The 20,757-nt window shown below is 38.4% G+C and overlaps 1 protein-coding gene across 1 annotated transcript in view; it reads right to left on the bottom strand.

Moving 5' to 3' along the window:
- Window positions 1–20,757, bottom strand: part of DOCK2 (dedicator of cytokinesis 2) — a 160,775-nt gene that overhangs the window by 95,620 nt on the left and 44,398 nt on the right. Inside the window, exons 26-27 of the mRNA XM_074552037.1 lie at window positions 9,182–9,330; window positions 2,588–2,680 (exon numbers count right to left, since the gene is read on the bottom strand). Coding sequence (XP_074408138.1) covers window positions 2,588–2,680; window positions 9,182–9,330 — 242 coding nt within the window. The remainder of the gene's footprint in view (window positions 1–2,587; window positions 2,681–9,181; window positions 9,331–20,757) is intronic.

Genomic DNA, 20,757 nt, shown 5'->3' with positions numbered 1-20,757 from the left:
CTACAAGTCTAAATCTCATGAGATATTCAAGGTAAAGCTTGAATAGCCAGTTTCAGACAATAAGCTCTTCATGAAAGTGTAGATGCACTTCTATGACTACAAACAGTCAAGGTTTTCTGGGGTTTTAAGAGTGAAAACAACCAAGCAGCTGTTAAAGCCTTCAGCTGCTAAAGCACCACACTGAAGGCAAGAATGGCATTTAACTAAGTTTTCCCTGCAGTAGCTGCAGAGAGCCAAATTACCTTTCCACCACCACCTCCTTCTCCTGGGGAGATTATTTCTTTCTGAGCCTGACTCTTCTCAGTAATTACACTAACACAGCTCCCAGCAGGCACTTACCAGCTAAGCCCAAGGCAGAACCTCCCTTTCCCTTTCCCTTCAACTGGAATCACAGCACAAAAAGATCCAGGCAACTGTAAACCCACATCTCTGCCAACAAGCTAGAAGATTGTGAGAAAACCACCTGAATATGAAAATTATCCTGCTTATCCCTGTCAAAAATCAAAAAAACCCTCAGGTAAACCAAATCCAGTTATCTGTCAGGTGCAAGGCATTTAAACTTGTAAGGAATTACAGGTACTGTGTAAATTGTAACCATTGTTCTTATCAGTGTAAATCAGTGTTTGCATTACTTTCCACAGCATTTTCAAGTTATAGTAAAAATAGACCCTGCAGAAGTTAATAAAAACACTTGCAACGTTCACAAACACAGTAATACATTTAAAATCTAAAGAATAACCTCCTGTCCTCCCAGAAGTGATAGATTTGTCCCCATTTGAAATGTCACTTGTACCTGTATAACCTCAGTACACAGTCCAGCTGCAGAAACTCCACATGTCCTCCCTGTCCTTGTATAATTCCCCACAATTTCAGCAACTTCAGCTCATCTAAGCATTCTTCAGGACATAATTCTTGACTAGCAGCTTATTTTTGAAAAGATCAAGCATTCAGACTTTCACAGCAAAATTGACCCTCTCAAAAATGTTAAGGCAAACCTGAAAATTAACTTGGTGACTAAAGTAGCACACAGAGCATAGTAAAAGCTTCTTTTGCCAGCTCTTTCTGAATACCAAAGACTTTTGTTCGTTAAAAACAATTTATTTGCATGTGAAAGGCTATTTTGTTAAGTGTTGCTTCAGCTATAGAAAATGTAGCAATTTATTGGAATACCCCTTTGAAAAACCTCTAAAATGCCCAATACACGCATATGCAAAGGTGCTTATGAGTATAATTAGAAGAAAGGGAATGACATTTCAAAATTCACACTGAATATGTTCTTTTCAGGTTAAAACAGCTGAAGAAATTACAGTAAATGGAAGGGGGGGAAAAGAAACAGATTTTCCAAGCCATTTCAATTTACTGTAACCAGCTTGTTTCCTACTGGTTTCCTAATGGATCTTTTATGCAGGATTAAAACAGCTTCATTTTGCTATTTCATGTGCTGTTTATGGTATCCAGAAGTACTCCTTAACAGACTGGTTAGGTCATGCACAACACTCATATCATGCTTTCCTTGTACAGAAAACATTTTCCAACACTCTAGAGAGCTGTGAGGGTCACTGGTCTCAGTTTCAAACCATTGCCTGATGTGCCCATGGATGTGCCCAAGGGTTCCACATGAACAGCAGCAGCCTGGAGTTCAGATAAACAGCTACAGAGTTCACAAAAACAGCTACAGAGATGGCTCAAACCTGCTGATGCACCACCAGGGAGTTCAAAGAACCCATTGGCAAATATTTCCTCTGAGGAACTCAATTAGTCTCCTCCATTATTAGGACCCTAATCATTAGGAGGCACACATGCTCTGGCTGGCAATGATCTAAAACTGTTATTTTCCAATAGAAGCAAACAGAGAAACACAGGACATTTTAAAAGGCATAAAATGTATCTCTTGTGGCCAAAAATCATCAAGTAAATGATGCTATGATTTTGTAGAATAAAATGAATCTCCAAAGACAAATCATTAAAAAGCGTCTTGCCATAAGTGAACAGTCTGAAGGGCAAGCTCCACATTCCCAATGAATTCTTTGCATTCTCACAAATAGTCTAAATCCAGAGCAGCACTCAGAAGATGTGTACTTAAATCTGAATAAATTGCAGAATCTATTCTCAAATATAACTCTTAAATCATGGAACCTTCACAAAAAAAAATTTCAGGTGAGTGTTTAGTGCCAGCACATGCCCAGATAATTTTTTTTCAGTTTTACTCATACAATTTCCCTTTAGATTTGTAGAAATACTCTTTTCAATGTCTTAAACCATGTCCTTTATGCAGCAAAGGTAAAACTTCCTTTTTTTTTGCAAATATCGACTTTCTATTTATCATTTGTTCTCTTAAAGAATGCTCAAATCTTTCAACTACACTTCAAAAGACTGTGACTACAGTGTCACAGCTGAATGAAAACAAAAAGTAAAGCTTGAGACTTTTTAATTTAAAAAAATAATTCACAAGGAATAATATATTCACAAATATATTCACAGTATGCTATATTTTTTCAATAATTCACAAATGCTATATTTGCATTTTTTCCAGGATAACTATAAAATGAGTTTCAAAGCATTGAAAATGCATTAAAATATTACTCACACTTAATGGATCTCGTCCCATGGTAATAACAGTTCTGTTCACTGTGCGCAGTAGCTGCACCATTATTTCTTGAATGTGGTGATAAGTTGAAGCCTGCAAATGAAAAAATCAAAGTTTTGATATTAAAATCATATCTCTTTGAAAAGTAAGAAGAAACCAATTTTTTCCATTTTGACAGTTCAAGTTGTACAATGTAACAGCCCTATTGAAAGAGTAACACTAATTCTTCTTGCTCACACTGCTCCTTAATTCCAGCAATTTCAGTGGAATACTTGTGTCCAATTTCAGCCCAATCTAATTCCCAGCTGTCTTTTGTTTCACTTCCCATCTCTCACTCAGAGGACTCCTGTTCTCCCCATAACTGAGCAGTCTGTAGCCTAACCTTGGTACAGTTAAAGCAAATTCTCTCACAGCTCCCCATGTCTCTCGGTGCTCTCAGGGCAGGCTGGAGTTCAGGAATGTCACAAATAAATAGCTGGCAGTCACACATACAGAGTCATTAAAGGAGAAAGTTGTCTTCATTTATCTGAGCTGCTCGGGGAGGGCACAAACTGTACACAGTTGGCCCCAGTTCTGCTCTTGTAGGCTGAAGGAGGTTTGGTTATTTATTCTAAAACCCTGAGCAAATGGGAATGACATTCTGTTCACCAGTTTCACTGGCTTTACTCTGATCACTAGACAACTTGGGAAAACAGCTTGCAACAAGAAAAAGCCTAAGCAAATTTCCAGTAGAAAAGGATGTTTAGCTTACACCAAGACCCTTGTTTAATGTCAGATACAGCATGGAAAGAGCACCACAATCACAGAAGCCATGGTGAGCTCTTGATCACATTTGAGGCAGCTGAGCCCCAGTACTATCCCAGGAGAAACTGCTTCAGGTCCTGTTTTCCTTCTGAGCCAGCCAAATTGTCTTCTTTTTCTTTCTCCTATTCTGTCTGCTCTGGATCAGCCACACACCTCAAAACAGGGATCTTCCTCACACCTGGCAATTTATCCACTGTTACCATTGAGTGCTCCTGTAGCCTTTGATTGTCTCAGCACATGTCACAGCTGAGATGGCCACAATACACAGGGTGTCACCATACAATTTCAGAAAGCTTCAACCCACACAGAATAACAACCCACCTCAGAAGGCTTCAAGCATTTGCCCTTCTTGTTCTCCAGCCCAACCCTTTATTCCCTCCTGTTGATGCCCTGCCCCTGTGTGCCCTCTGTTCCCTCTGGTGGGTGCTCGGTGCCCCTGGGCACTCCCTGGCTCATTGCTGTCAGTGCTGCTCACAGCTGTGCCCATGGGGATGGGGCTGGGCCAGCCCCACTCCAATCACCCCAAACTCTGTGCCTACATTTGACAATGACAATCACACAAGTGATCTCCTCGCCTGTCACAGCATTTCAGAAGCTGTTATATTCTATAAATGAACAACGTAGTCACAGAATAATTTGTGTTTGGTGTTTCCTTCTTTAAAATTTCACTTTCTCTGGTACAGTCCAATGTTTATAACACAACTATGCTTGAGAGTGCCTGCAGTGAAGACACATTTGCTGTTCTTATAAAACTGTGTACCACTATAATTTAAAAAAATATTATCAACAGCCAAGACTGATAAACTATGTAGGAGCACTTAGCAGAGGGATATAATTTGTTCATTAGTTTTCAGTTTTTTTAAATTCAAAGATGAGGGCTCATGTAATGCAAGTTCACTTTCACATTTCAGTATGTGCTATACCATAATTAGTAACAGTTCAGAACATAGCATAATGAGTTTTAACATTTAGCCCTGACTCCATCATTAAAGATGAGCTCTATTCTTAATTCACAAGTAGCACATAACAAACCCTTCTTGGAAAAACTATTACATATGCTCAAGCACACAAAGGTTATTTTCTGCTAGACCTTTGAATTTTCAGAGAAACATTAGCAAATGAAATAAAATGGTTTCTCTATGGAACTGGGACTTCCTTTCTTCTTGACAATCTAAGAAACAACTAGGCATTCAATACCGACATTGAGAAATTAACAAAAATTGTTTTCACACATTGTCAATACACAAAATTTTGTCTTTTATCTTACAGCTTCTAGCTTCAGAAGATAGTCTAACAACCAACTGCAACATGTGCTTTTTCAGATCATACTTCTCTTTGCAAGGATGACATGGGAAAACCCACCATCATTTGGCTTCAGTCCACTGATTAAGCATAAGATTTTTTTAGGAGCTAAATAAACAACTTGTATCATATATAAATGTTCCCTTGGAAAACATTAATTGTATTATTCCATTTAATTAAATATGGTGATCAAAAATGTTTGTTTTCCCTTTTGTTCCAAGGCATGGAAGAACCAGAGGTCAGGCTCTGTAGGCAGGTCAGCAGGAGGGACTGTTCTCACACAGCTCAAACACCTTCAGGTTGCTTCTTGGGCTGAATGGCACAGCTTACTACACAGATTAGTTAATAGAAAATCCAAACCAAACAAAATTTCACTCTCTTTCAAAAATATATGTGCAGGGTAAAAGCAGACAGTGTTTGATTTAGCTTTTTCTTCTATTTAAACTACTACAGGACTGGGACAGGAAAAGCAGTTCTGTTTTTTCAGAGTCAACCCTGCACTTCAGATTCTGATGGAGTGTTCATTTATTTGGACAGTGGCAAGAAGGGACTCACTGAATGTCTGTGTGGGAATTAAATTTCACAACCTGTACCTGAGAAGTGTTTCCCACTGGGAAACCCTTGAAACTGTCAATTCATTGCAGCTGTCCCTGCTCTGTGCCCTCCCAAACTCTCACCCAGCTCTGCCCTCCTCCCTGCAGTGGGGCTCAGTGAGAAACACAGTAGGCCTTGGCACTGTGCACTGCTCAGCAATTAAACTAAAATTTCTCAGTTCAGCAATAACTAAAATTTCATTGCTGCATGATCAACACTGTTCTGGTCACAAATCTAAACCATGGCACTGTGTGGGCAGCCTCAGAGGAAATGAGCACTGCACCAGCCAGATCCTGTGTGCTCACTGGTGCACCCAGTTCTGTAACTTGTATTCCTTCTTTGACACACACACACAAATAAAGGCACATATAAAAAGATAACAATTTCTTTTTTAAACCATAACTCATAATCCTGCATTGTTCTGGCTGAAAAGTCTCTGCAGAAAACTTTAAGGTAATTGGCCCTGAAAGAACATGCAGAATTCCTGACAACATTCCTTTGAAATTCTCTTTTGCTAAAGCCCTAAGATCTGCCATAAGTTAGGGAAATGTTTAAACATTTCTTTACAATTCTAAAATGCTTCCAGGCTTGTTTGCTAAACAGCCTAAAATGCAACTGCTACCAATTACTGACAATGCACAGAACAGGAAAAGATTCTTCATCTCTCTTGCACTTATAGTCAACCAAGATTTCACTGTAGATTCCAAGAGAAGGTTTTTGCCATTACATTTAATTTTGTAAGCACTATAAAGAAAAAAATTTTCTGATTCAGGAAATATTAAAAAACAACATATATATCAGATTAGAGACAAAGTCACCTCATGGAGGACTGCCAGACTGCATGAAACAAAGTGTTGTAAAGAGGCAAAAAGGAAGTGTTTTCGATTAAAATAGAAACAAAAAAAATCACTGATTTCACCATGACCTTCATCAAAGACTTACTTGAAGTTCTGATATTTAACTGCATTTCACAGGTGCTTGAAGCACAATCTCAAGCTACAAGGCTAATTTCAGAGATGATTAAATCAAAACAATGCCATTTATGTCCAAAAGTTTCTTGCTGGAGAGGAATCTTAAAATCAAACCCAGGCATTTCACTGAGATACCCAACAGTGACTGTCTAGTCATAAAAACCGAGATCCAAAAACAAGACAAACCAGAGATTTTAACAACATGCTGGCTACCTGCAGAACCCAGCAGTGAGGCAGCAGCTGAAGAAAACAGCATTTGAGCACAAGGATCTGATGATTCCCATGTTCCCACTTACTAAACAATGTGAAGCACAACCGTAGAACAGAGCTGGTAATATCAAAATATCCTTTCCTTTGACAAAGAAAACACATTCTTCAAAAATTCAGTAACTACTTCAAAGATCACCTCACAGTATAAATTTTCACCACATGAAACAGAACAACTACTGCTATTTTTTCTTCCCTGTCTTTTGTGTGCCTTCTATTTCTGGTGACTTTCACAGGATAAATGCAATGCAAAAATATCAAAGTTAAGTTTCCAAAAAGTTTTGAATACTAGTCTGCAACAAGGTTTTTCTACTGAGATAGAAAAAACAGAAGAAATAAGGACAAGACATTGGTGTTATTAATATTGTAACATGATTCTGCTACTAAAGGCTGAAGCTTTCTCCTCCAGCAGGTCAAACCATCCACTTTCTTAGGAGGCTGAGAAATGGTAGGTAATCAATTGTTGAATAGAAAACTGCATTCATATTAGGGTTCAAGTGTAATTCCAGCTGAAAAAATTTGGTTAATTCCCAAACCAACTGTGTGTATCTAGATCACAGTGAATAAAGGCATCCTGAAGGACACTGCCAAGCAATAACTAAGCCATTTGTGAACTCTTTCATTTGCCTACAGGTTACAAAGTATTTACTGCTGCAAGGCAAACGCAGCCTTGAAACAAGAGTTCTCACTTTAGCTGGAAAATAAACATGTGCATTACACTCCAGAGAAATCTGTAGTGGCTCTTAAAGAGAAATGAGTGTGGATGCTGCTGGGTTCCCTTCCTTTGCTCCTTTTTCCTCCTTCAGCTAAGTCATCTTAATAGAAGATTTTCAGTACTGAAGGAGGATCAGTGTTTGGTTAAAAAAATAAGATAATAATCCATGGATTCCTCTGTCAAGGAAGGAAAAAGCTACACATTTGCTGTTGTGGTTACAAAGCCCAGTGTTACAGTTAATGACACATGATTAATATATTCTAAAATCCATATTTTCTCCAACCAGCAGTTGTGTTGCCAGAGGCAGGCCAGGGTATGGACTTTCTGCAACAGAAGCATCTGGTTCTTTTGTTGATATCCCAACTATTCTACAATATTTCTATGAAATATGATGCCTGTGGAGGGCTCAGCATGTTCTAATACCACTGCTGACTTAAACTTACCCCCAGGGGCTTTTCTTCTTATATCAGAAATGCATCAGTATTCACTGCAAGCACAATGTGTAGATAATGCTGACCCAAACATCTCACAGAGAATCTCCAGTCTACTTTCCTTGAAAGAAGCTATTGTAGAAATGCCACTTCTGTTGAACAAATTTCAATATATATTTTTTAATGTATGTGTTTTAAATTCTCAGCAATTCTGCTGTTCTGCATAATGTTCTCACTCACACAAAGATGAGCTACAGAACCATATTTTCAGTAGGCTTTAATGAGTCTTTTACATGTCAGCAACTGCTGCTATGGACAGCAACTGTTAAATTCAAAAATAAACTTCATTTAAGTACACAAAGTATTACTCCATCTTGCTTTACAATTGTGTTTTACCTTTTAAAGGTAAAAACAAAACTAGTTACTTTGCATTATAAGCCTTATGAGATGATAGCTTCAATTTTTGCCCTATCATGGCTTCACCATTTATCTTAAGAATTACATTTCAAATTTACATGTTCCAATATTTCTTTTGTATCCCCTTGGATCAATCCCTCCTGAACTGCTTAAGTCTAAACCAGTGAGGCAAACAGCTCATAATACACATGGAAAGATTGCCCTGTGCAAACTGAAAAGCCTCAGCAGTATCAAAGATTTTTATGAAATTAAGATATATGCTGTAATGATTTCATTTACTAGGAAATGATCCAGGCAGCCACAGTGAAAAACTCCCAAAATGACAGCTTGCCTTAATCCAAAGTCTGCAAAGTTAGAACACATGTATCAGAAAACTACAGTTAAGGAAAAATCAGTACATATTCACAGGTTAAGGAAATTACAGCTTTCTTAAAGCAATTAATTATGATGTTTTCTCAGAATAAATCCCTCAAATTATTGAGAAGTTTCTGTGAATAACCTAGTGCTCATTAAAAAGTGAGGGAATAAAAAGGCAATTGAAAATTCCCTCAAATGAGAAAAAAAAAGAACCACCCAGATGAAAATGTCAGTGTTCCAAAATGCCAGAAATCTGATAAAGAAAGTATAGTTTCCCAGTGAAATATAGTAAGGAGTAATCTGTTTTACCCAGACATTGCTGAAAGCAGAAACCACACCCTACAACATTTGTACACTGAAAAGCATTTGTTTCAGAAACTACAGGGGTTTTTAAAAAGGAAGCAAGATGAAATTTGAAATGTATTCTATATAATTAAAATAATTACAGAATAATTGAAAAGTTGTGATTGGAAGGGACCTTACAAGGTCATGTAGCCCAACCCCCTGCAGTGAGCAGAGACATCTTCAGCTGAATGAGGTTACTCAGAAGTCAGCATTCATCTTCAACACCTCAACTGCCCTTTGGGTTGAGTTTATGAAAAATAGGAGAAAAGTTCAATTTGCCACTGACTTGTACTAAATATTTGAAAGAGATTAATCATCATCAATAATTTACTTCCTAATCAGCTCAGACTTTCTACAGACTTGAGCTCTCTACATCATCATCAATACTTACAGGGTCTTGACAGCTCAGAACCTCCAGGATGCTATTAAGTAATTCAACACAGTACTTCCTCTCCTGCGCCTGGAGCTGCTGATCCTCCTTCTGTTCCAGTAATTCCCCCAGCTCTTTTGTAATCACAGGAAGCAGAATGTCCCTGCATTCTGAAAGAAAGCAAATTGTCTTAGCTACAAATATAAATGAAATACTAATGCAAAGAAACCCTCCTCCAAACAGCTATGCTTTAACAGCCACAGTCCCAACATGGAATTGTTGATTTTCCAATCATGCCTTGGGAATATTCCAAATTTATGTGATATTTTCAAAACCAAAAGTTCCTGATCAAAATAATTTTCTTCAGTTAAATTCTGAGCACTGTTCAGCTGTTCACACTTGGGGACAAATTGCTCACTTAAATACAAAGCATCTTGAAATTAGTTGTGTTTGAGTAATGGTGGATTTTAATGTAAGAAAATTACTGTATTTATTATCTTATTTCTCAAAGTAAGATTCAAACAGCAGAATAGAACTATGTGCATAATTTTTGAAACGTTTCTTCTGAAGGCACATAAAATAATGCAGACAAAGAAAAGGCTCTAATGAAAGGCCTATCAAACCTGAGATAGTGAGAGCTTTGCATACATTATCTTTATTTAAATTTAAGGAAGCTGACACAAATATGAAGTTACACTCCAATCTCAGATGTACATTGACTTTTTAAGAGAAAGGTGCTTATAAGAAATTTCAGGAGTACAAAATACACACATTTGAAATGACTTTAATGATTACAATATCTATCCGGGAATAAAAAAACATAAACCTTTTTTAAAGAATGTTTTAGAGCACCGGGACACACAGTGCACTCCATGATATACAAGGGTAGGGTGAGGCATAGTGAAACTTTATAATATGTGATTTAAAACAAGCCAGAGGGTCAGAATCCCTCCAGAATAAGGGCATCAGTACAGGGAGAGAGAAGGGTGAGAGAAGGAAGAAAAGATAGAGACAAAGAGAGAGAAGAGAGAAAGGGAAAGAAAGAAGGGAAAAGAGGAAAAGAGGGAAAGAGGGAAAGAGGGAAAGGAATGGAAAGTAGATTCTAACTGAATTTTGCAGATGAAGCAACAGAAGCTGTCTCTGCAGATTATTCTTATTTGAAGTAACTGCTTCAAGCCACATGAAGCCAAGAGCTTTTAATCATGACTGAAAAGCAGCATAATTTCTTGCCTCAGAAAGTATCTCTACTCTTGGTAACTATTTCTATAACACTTATTGCAAGCTACAAGACAAATCTAACCCAATAACTAAATTACAAACTCACCAGTAAGACAGCAGTTAAAGAACACATATCAACACAAGTTTGAACAGCAGCATATACATGAATTTCACAGAGCATACAGCTCCTTTATGTGCCCAATTCTGCACAGACACTGCCTGCACTTCCTGCAGGCCACAGACTCCCCTCTGCAGCAGAGACCAAGGGGCTGCTCTCACAGAGCACAGACAAGCCCAGCAGCAGGGGATTCCAGCCCTCCTGAAGCACTTCTGGCTGGGTTTGTGTTCATGGACACAGAGAGCTCCAGAAGTCAGGACAGGCAGCTTTTTGTTCACCAGCTGCAGACAGAAAATATTATCGGTTTTCTGAAACTGAGATGTAATTCAATACCTAGTAAACACTCTTGATTTGCTCATATGAACCACTTCTAATTAATTGTGACTGCAACAAATGCAGTGCTATTAGCTGAAGCCAAAACTAAACCAAAGAAACATCATTAGCATCAAAAAAAAGTTACATGCAATACCTAAAAACTTGCTGAAATGTGATAGGACCTTTTAAATCAAGGGTTTATACATTCAGTCAACAAATAAGTGCAAGTTATAAAAAAGATCATTAGTCCATTAGTGTTGAAAAAGCTAGCAAACAAACTTAAGTTCTGTTTTACTGTTATCTGTGGAAACTGTTCTTCAACAGTCTAAGGCTATCCAGGGGGAAAACGGTTCCCAGTATGATTAGTTCAGAATTTATTCATCAAGATTCTGACCACTCCAAAAATATTTAAGCTATATTTTGGATATTTTGGATATGGCACTTATTGCTAACCAAGTTCCATTGAATGGAGCTTAGCAGAAGGACAGTAAGAGTCTTACTGGAAGATGGCACAGGTTTAACAGATTTTAAATGGATCAGATGAAGCAAAGAAATGGAATCACAAGCAGCTGAGGCTGGATGTAAGGAAAAGCCTCTCCCTCCCATGGACAGGCAAGCAGCAGAACTAACAGGTTGCACATTCTGTCCTGGAACAACCTGCTCTGACCTCAGAGCTGACCTCATGCTGAGCTGGAGGCTGGACTGGACACATTCCCAGATTCTTTCCAAGTATTCTTCAACTATTCTAGGATCCTTGATTGCCAAAACTGCTAATCAGGGGTAGTGTGGCAGGAGCTTGGTGCACTACAAATGACCAGCTTATGGAAACTCAGGAACTGAACAGAGAAGACAAGGATAGCAAGTGCCACAGCACAGAAGAAATTTACAGGAGATCCTGAATCCCTGCAAAATGGACAGAGACTGTCAGCAAGTTAGGAACAAAGTTACATATATGCCTGTATATATAAATAATGACATTTTTGGGGCTTGTCATTTTTTCATCCATGGACTCAAACATCAAGGTGTCCTATATCAGAAGAGATGATATCAAACTTGTTATTCTAAAGACAGAGAGGTGAAACCCATTTCTTGTCATTTTACTCTCTAGAACTTGCACAGCATCTGTAGTGAGGCTTAAAAACTGTTTCACATATATTTGGCCCGTATGGAAATACACATAGAGTAAGATTTCTCTTTTCTGGTTTACTCCATCCTGGTGTTCCTTTGCAGATTCTCTGACTGTGTGCAGGACATGCTGAAGGAATGATTCAGCATCAGCTAAACCCCACATTTCTCTGTAGCATTGTGGATTCCATACACCAAGCAAACTCTTGGCAGTAAAACTCACCTGCATCCCTCTCCCTGCCTGAACTCTGCAGTTACAGCAGAGTTCCACCCATGGTAAGACTTTGTGCCACAAGTTCTCTGCTCTCAAATTGCTCTGTATAAATTACACTTTGAATAAGGACTCATAACTTACTCTAACAATCTGCAACAGACACAGTAACAGCTACAACTAATTCAACATGAAGATAAACATATTTAGACAAACACATTTAACCTTTTACTAATCTGCAATGATGTGTAGAAATACTGATTCCAAATCAGCAGCATGTGAGAAATTCAGCTGGCAACTCTTCCCCCATAACTACCATTCTTAAAAATAATGCTTGAAAACACTTGCACTTCAAAAGGCATCAGTAGGGAGTGCTGTGCTAACAGGCTGCTCATAACAGCAAAGTTCAAAGTCACATCACATTATGTGACATCTCAGCCACTTTTCACCTCTCACAAAGAAGATGGAAGGTTCTTTGCACATTCCAGTCTCACATCTGCCAGGATAAACATACTTATTGCTCTCACTCCTTTAAAATAATATCCAGCTCAATTTTAAGCTATTAGATGTCCCTTTGAACTGTCTGACAGTTAGGAAATACAAAAATTCCTTTGGGGTAGCTTTCAAAGTTACCAGGAGCAACTGGATAATAAAACCTACACCTAATGAGCTTTATTTCAAAAGCAAAGTAAGAGACTAAATTGAGAAAATCATTGGAAAGAGGAATCCTGTCTTCTAGATAAGGTACATTTTTAATTTGTCTTCATATAGAAAATAAAACCCTAGGATTCAAGATAAGTGTTATGGGTATATTAATCACAAAATTACACCTGACTTCCCATGCCAGGGATGCACATTTGATCAATAATCAGGAAACATGGACAAGATCGTAACAAGTTACACAAAACACCTTAAAGAGGAGTGGGAGCAAACTATATTGAGTTTAAAATTCCTCCATACCAGCCTTCAGAGGTCACTTAAAGCTTCCTATCAGGAAGCAAAATGCCTGTTGCTGTCTATAACTCATATAAAACCCACACGTGTGTATTTTGGTGAAAGAATCAAGTCTTTGACATAATTTTTCTCCCACCTAGAGCCATTCCATACTCTTTAAACATGGAGAAGGCAGGGCCTCTTGCAGAGACCAAATTTTCTTATTGTGCTGAGGGAACAGCAGAGGCAGAAGGTGCAATTGGTTTCCTCCGGTTTTTGGAGCTAATTACTCTGCAAGCTTCAGTAATCCCGGTTGTACTTGGTAATATAAATTAAGATTGGATCCATATTTGATACATACAGAATCTCCTAAAAGGACTTAACATATGCAGCTGATCAATTATTTACAGGGTATTTTCAGATGTGAACAATGTTGAAGTGTCAAGTTACATGGAAATTCAGAGGTTGCTTAACTTTTAGCTATATTGTTTCCTTTAAAAAAGGTCAAACTTTCCATTAATACTAATATGAAAAGAATCAATAGATTTTAGTAAGAAAATTTGGTTTTTGTGTAAATGAATTTCGTTAATATTAATGCTTTATGTCTATATTTTTTGACTGGCTGCAAGCTAAACTCAGCTTGTTGATTATACAGGAGAAATACTTAATTTTGTAATGCACTTTTAGGACATTATTCATTAATAGAAAAAAGGAAAAATTAATTAGGTTTTAGAAGACCCCTAACAGTTAAAATCATCCCATATGAGGATGAACTTCCAAAATATTCTGAGAAACACATAGAATCAAAATCCATTACCAAAAATGGAAAAAAACCAGCATTTGTAGCAAGGTAGGCCTGATCTCCGCCCAAACCTGCAGGTGGACTAAATTAAATATAAACCTCTAGTTGCTTCCTTGTAACTTTGAAAACCCAGCTGAAACTATTTCACTGGGACACGACATAAAATATGAAATTCTTGTACTATCTTGGGACAAAGAAAAGGTTGTTGAACCAGTATATAAATTTCTGATTAATACTAAGGTATCATTGCACAAGTTACATAAGGAAAATGAGCCAAGTGCTTATTAACATCAACAATTCACTGGCCTGGGAAAAGGAGGAAAAAATGAAGAAAATGGTGGAAGACTGTAATTAAAAACATAGCTAAAAGAAAACTTTATGTCGTAGTTGATGATTTAGGTTCATCACTGGATGCACACACAGCAAGGCTGCAGATGGCACTGGGCTGGGCAGGAGAGCTCTGCAGAGGGACCTGGCCAGGCTGGATGGATGGGCCAAGGCCAGCAGGGGAAGTGCCAGGTGCTGTGCTCCAGGCAGGAGGCACCTGGGGTGCTGGGGACACCTGAACAGGCCCAGGTGGGCACCTGGCCTGTCCCAGCCAAGTGTGGCAGCAGGAGCAGGGCAGGGACTGTCCCTGTGCTGGGCCCTGCTCTGGGCACACCTTGAGGGCTCTGCCCAGTCCTGGGGCCCTCAGCAAGAAAGGCACAGAGGGACTGGAGCCAGGCAGGAGGAGGGAATGGAGCTGGGAAGGGGCTGAGGGAGCTGGGGGGCTCAGGGGGGACCTTCCTCCTCTACATCTCCCTGAGTTGCTCTCTCAAGTAGTAGAAAGTGCCTCAGGGGTTGTCCAGCCCTGGCCCAGGCTGCCAAGGGCACGGATGGAGTCACCACCCCTGAGGAGATTTAAAAGATGAGTGGATGTGGGGACATAGTTTAGTGGCAGACTTGGCAGGGTTGGGTTTAGAGTTGGACTCGTTCTTAAGGGTCTTTTCCAACCTAAACAAATCTCTAAGTCTGTGATGAAGCAATTCACATTCTCACACCTCCTTCCATGCCCCAGGAAAGCTCAAGACAGACAGGGGAGAGACATGGAGAGGGGAAGATGCCTATTCAAATACTAGCTGCTTTCTTTTCTGCTTGATAAATAACGTAAGAACATTGCCAGCAATCTATTCTTTAATGTTCAAAAGCATGAAAAATCCCAACTGTTCTGACTGCTTTTAGTCTAGCTGCCCCAACTTTTATGTGAACACATAAAACATCAACATACAGTTTGAGCATCTTGCATTTTCTTCATCAAGGTCTGTCAAAAGATTTAGTATTATGCATAGTCATCAATCCCAAATTCCAACCCATTTCTTGGAGAGGTTTCCTGGCAGCACCTTCCTGCATAAGAACAGGTAGATCCATTGCTGTCCAAGATTAAGGAGTTATGTGTTTTCTATTTTGGGTTTGGTTGGGTTTTTTAACCCTTTTATTCACCTTATGCCCTTTGGAAGATACCTAATGATTTTTTATGTACCAGGTAAATGAAATTCAAACTCTTAAGTCATTAATGCAATCATGTCATTAAAAAAGACATTTGGGTCTCCTTCAGCGAAAATCACAGACCGGTTTCATTCCTGACTGCCTCATACGTGCAGCCAAAATGGTAATAAAGATTTAACACCACTTTTGTCTCCCTTAGGAAACACTTCTCTTGATTCCCTGGCATGCCTGTAGTCATATCCATCTGTTAGGATGGCTTCATGCCCACTTAAAAACTGGCATGCCAATTTAATAAGGACATAGGTGTCATCTGAATACAGATTTAGAACAAAGCCTTAAAAATAAAGCCAGTGAACAACATTCTTTCAATGAGGTGAGACTTCTGATGGCAGCCAGTGCTCAATTAAAGCTTTGTGCTTCTTCACAAAGGACATCTGTTCACAACTGCAGCAATCTTCCTGTTAAAAGTCTTCCCTCTTTGTTATTTGCAATTTAACTCTTTGGTTTACTGGGAAGGCCAGAATAATGATTTCAAAATGGTGTATTTTTCATTCATTGTTGAATCTTAGTAAAAATTTCACAGCTTAGATAAGAACCACAGAAAAGAAGGTACCTCAGGTTGTCACTGTCGTATTTTCTGAAAATTCCCTTCACCAGGATTTCTTCTCCTGGGAAGCTGAGAAGTCTCAGAAAAAAATGAAAACAATAATTATCTGATTTGCTTCTTCTGTGTTTTGCTGCTTTGGAATGTGGTTGGAGGTTGGTCACTAAGTAAAAACAATTCACATGTTGGATAAACAATCACCATCCAGCTGTGTTGGGACTCTGGCAAGTCATGAGTTTTTCATTATCATTCTTTGTAGTCTTCTGTAAGGATCCTCTCTATTCTTTAGTATAGCATAATATAGCAATAAATTAGTCTTCTAAGAACATGGAGTCAGATTCAATCATTTCCTTCTTTGTCCTGGGGACCTTGAAAATACCACAGCAGGTCACCTACAGATTCTGACAGCACTGCAAGATGCAAATTCTCTTTGTGCCCTGGACTCTAACAGGAACATGAAGGCAGGAGAAGCACAGGATCCTGTGAGGCCAGCACTCAGCAGCTGCTGGCTGCTCAGTGGCAGCAGGTGAGGCAGGACACAGAGCAGGTCCTGCACCCAGAGCACAGCACTGACCCAGGAGCAGCTGCTCTGCCCCTGCCAACTTCCAGGTGTGTGTTGAAGTGTCCCCCTTGTGAGGGCTGAGCAGCTCCAGGCACTCCAGGGCAGCCAGGGCTTCCAGCACAGCCCTGCTCTAGCCAAGAGAGCATTCCCAGCACTTGGTGCCTTTTCCAGCTCACAGGCATTGCAGGCTGCCAGGCAGACACAGCCTTGTCAGCACATCCTCTCTGGCACATTCACATCTTTTAGGTCCCTTCCAACCCAGGCCATCCTATCATTCTGTGAATTTTCACATTTCCTCATTTCATTTTACTGACACCCAATATCTGCCGTTATCAAGTGCTATAATATGTTTTTGATCTCTCTCTTCTAGTTGTAAACCACATTTTACACATACATTTCAAAGTTCATTGTTAAAACTAGTTCACCTAACTTGATTTCTCTCCACATAACAGGATTTTTGAAAAATGTAACTACCAAAATGCCATAATGGGTCAAGTCTAACAAAAAGTTATCAGTTGCAATATCAAGCATGTCTCCTACTCATCCATAAACACAAGTAATGGCTTTAATCCACATATGTTCATCACAAATGTGTGCAGATAAATACCTACAGATATGTTTATGCCATATTCATCTATATCAAAACATTGCAGCAATAGAACTGGCAAAAGATGAATGATTGAAATATAGGACTAGAAGTGATGTTTTAGAGGTAATGTACACCTTAAAAGTGCTCCAATAAATAAGCTAAATGCAAAATTCAAGACTGAATCTACAGGATAGACTGGGTTTCAGAACCTTTTTAAAGGAATATATGATCAGTGACTTACTTCCATTTTTCCCAGTAGCTAAAAACAGCACAGTCATGTGCATGAACAATCTCAAAATTCAAGTATTTAAAAAATGTTTCAAAGTTGTGTTGAACACAGGGAAGGGGAAAAAAATCATAGAAAACCCCCACAAAACCCCAAAAATCTAGGCTTCGGAAATCTTGTCAGTAGGAACCAGATTGTAAGATAATAATAGTAAAAATCATTATCTGTAACTCAATCCTGACCATAATAATTAAACTGAAAGATGCTTAACCAGAAATTACTCCTCCTACTACTTTTTTTTTTTCAAAACTTTTTCTTACTAATCCTACAGGTAAAAACGATACACTATATCAACACAAACTAGGAACAATATTCAGTTTGTGAAATGAAACCAAGTGTTTCACAGGTAAAACTCAGTAATGTACCCAAGTTGGGAAATCAGTGTGGTTAGGGGTGTGTGCAATACTTATGTTTAAACAGTAATTGAATGAAAAGAGTTCTTCAGTGAGGAAAAAAAAATTGCTACAGTCTCAGCATTTCTTTTGGCATCTGGCAAATTAACCCCTGGTGCTAACATATGTCTGTTGCTGCTGTTCTTCCAAAATCAGCAAGTGGTTTGCATATGCTGAACATGCAGCAGCCGTGTCTGGAGCCACAGCGAGCACAGGGCCTGCATTTCCAGCCAAGACAAACCCAATTCCCACCCTGCCAGTGACCATCTGTGTGCCCTACTTAGAGCTCCCGCTCTTTGGGGTGATCTCAGCTCTGCTGCAGCACAAACCCCTCTGCAGGGCTGGACCAGGAGGCAATGCACCATCCAAAGCACCACTAGCAAACATACACATTTCATTGTGTGTTGAAGCACTTTATATTCATTTCTCACCAATAAAAAACAGTTCTCTCAAGGCTACTCTTTTACAAGCTCCAGCATGATGTTGTGGCCTCAGATCTCTTCACAGAGAGCAGCAGGCACAATTTTCCCAAGGATTTTTCCTGGGGAAGGCAGTGAGAACCTCAGAGAAGAAGGGAGAACAATTCTTATCTCTACTCACTGCTCCTGTTGTTTTTGCACATGTGGAATGTGTTGTTGAGATTGTTTACAGACAGTGATTTAGGTGAAAGTAGTTTTGAGTGATTAGCCAGTCACTCAAAGCTGTGTCCTGGCTGACTCAGACACTCAGGGGTTTTCTTTAGTATTCTTATAGTATAGTATCTCTTTAGTATAGTTATAATGTAGTATTAGTGTATTACAGTATGGTTTTAATAAAGCAATTGTTCAACTTTCTGAATCATGGAGTCAGATGCCAATCATTCCCTCTGCTGGGGGCTCCCTGCATTTGATATAATGTTATAAATATTCCAGACCCAGCTTAGAATAAACATCTAGCTCCAAATACTGTAAACTCAGCAACACTAACTACAATAAAAACTCCATGTGATTTATGAACAGCTATATCTTAATTTGTTATTTTCTCAGAAACAGAAAGATGGTGGGAGAGTTTTGGCAGTAAGTTTCCTAAAAATAAACAAATGAAACAGTAACTCCTGAAAAGTAGTTTTACATAGAAATTAAACAATTCTGACAAAATCTCTTCACAACAGAGAGAGAATAATCCATTACATACTACTAAACAGGGTGACAGATATGACAGGAGACAGTTTCTTACATCATAAAAGAGACTCTAAAATCCCATTAGAGGTGTTTATATGAGACAAGGCAAACATTTCTGTCACTCTGACATTTTAAAATAAAATATCAAGTAATCTAAAAGCAAAGTGTCAAAAATTAGGCAGATTTCTTGCCCTTTGACCAAAAAGGACTTATTATTTTCTAAAGACAAAACTGTATAAAAGTCTGCTCACACATCCTGTTAGAACATTCCTAAATGCCACGGTGAAAGTGCACAAGCAATGGAAACATCCATCATCCTGCACTCAGCCCCTCAAACACCTGCACCCCCATAACCTCTCCAAGCTCTGTTATAGTTGCAGAGTGGGAACAAGAAATCAATGCCTCTACAAAAAATGGCAATGTAATTTAAAGGCTTCTAAAAGTGCTTTAGTGCTGCAAGGCCTTTGAAGATCAATTACAGCAGATGTGCATGGGACCATTTCCTATCTGATGAAAGCACTCCATGGTCTACAGTGGAAATTTCGAATGCCTGGGAACACCTAGCAATAAATTCAGTTTAGCCTCAAGGCTTCCAACTTCAGGTTCATGTGTGACTTATTTAATAAAGGCAAATTTCACTGACTTTTAAATTTTTTCTCTAAAACACTTTCCCATGTTTTCACAAGTCTGCTTCTTTGGAAAATGCTGAGAATATCAATGGGTCAAAGAACAGAAATGCCAATATATGCAGTCCAATTGAATTATAAAGATAACACCTCTGGGAATGGATGTAAATTAATTGAACTACCTGTAAAGAGACTAAAGTCTGGAGGAAAAATGGATAATCTGAAACATCCCAAATTAATAGACTTCACTGTAATTAGCAGTGTAGTTAAATATATTCCGTATTCATGGCAGAAAAAAATACTACCTGTTCTAGATAAATGTGAACTTTAGTTAATGATACTGTTGGCAATCTTACCTTAATTATCATGCTGCATCCTATTCTGAGATAGCCTACATGTGCTTTCATTCTTGTTAATGACCTTCCAGCTCATTGAGTGCAGTAATGAATCAGGCGGTGTCTACACCCCACACACACTTGGTTCTCTACCCAATTAATTTGAAAATCAATTGTATTTAATGTACAGCAAAAAAAGCGCCTTTAGAATCTTCTATTTTAAGCCACGGCAATGTAAATGAAAAGAGATTTGTTTGCTATTTACTGTGCACAGTATTACAACAGCACAGTATAGAAATGTTTCCATACCACTATTATGTTATATATTATATAGTAATAGATCTAATAATAATGTAATGATATTAAATTTTATATTATGCAATGATATAGATACTTAATTGTGTATTGGCCTTTTCACATTCTTCAGTGCCTGCACTTAAACATGATGTGGACTATGGTATTATATATAGTATATATATAGAGAGATATATATATACTATATATATATACACACACTCTCTCTTTCTATATAATATATATATAGATAGAGAGATAGAGAATATATACATATATAGATATACACACAATATATACTATATTATCCCTGTGGTAATTACAATGTTAAGGTTGAAAACAAAACATAAATGCAAATAATCAAAAATAGCATTTAGACTAAGTCAACACCTTGTAATTGTTTGAAGGATAATTTTCTGCTGTTAGTAATGTAGGGGAAGTTGGGTGAAAGGAAAGGTGTAAAGATCATTACCAAACAGAGAAACTCCAGTATTAAATACCCTAAAGGATACTTGAGTGACATCAGTGAGGCAATAGGAGCA

This window comes from Zonotrichia albicollis, chromosome 15, assembly GCF_047830755.1.
Source record: "Zonotrichia albicollis isolate bZonAlb1 chromosome 15, bZonAlb1.hap1, whole genome shotgun sequence".
Classification (NCBI taxonomy): domain Eukaryota; kingdom Metazoa; phylum Chordata; class Aves; order Passeriformes; family Passerellidae; genus Zonotrichia; species Zonotrichia albicollis.
This window is presented reverse-complemented; position numbering and strand designations above follow the sequence as displayed.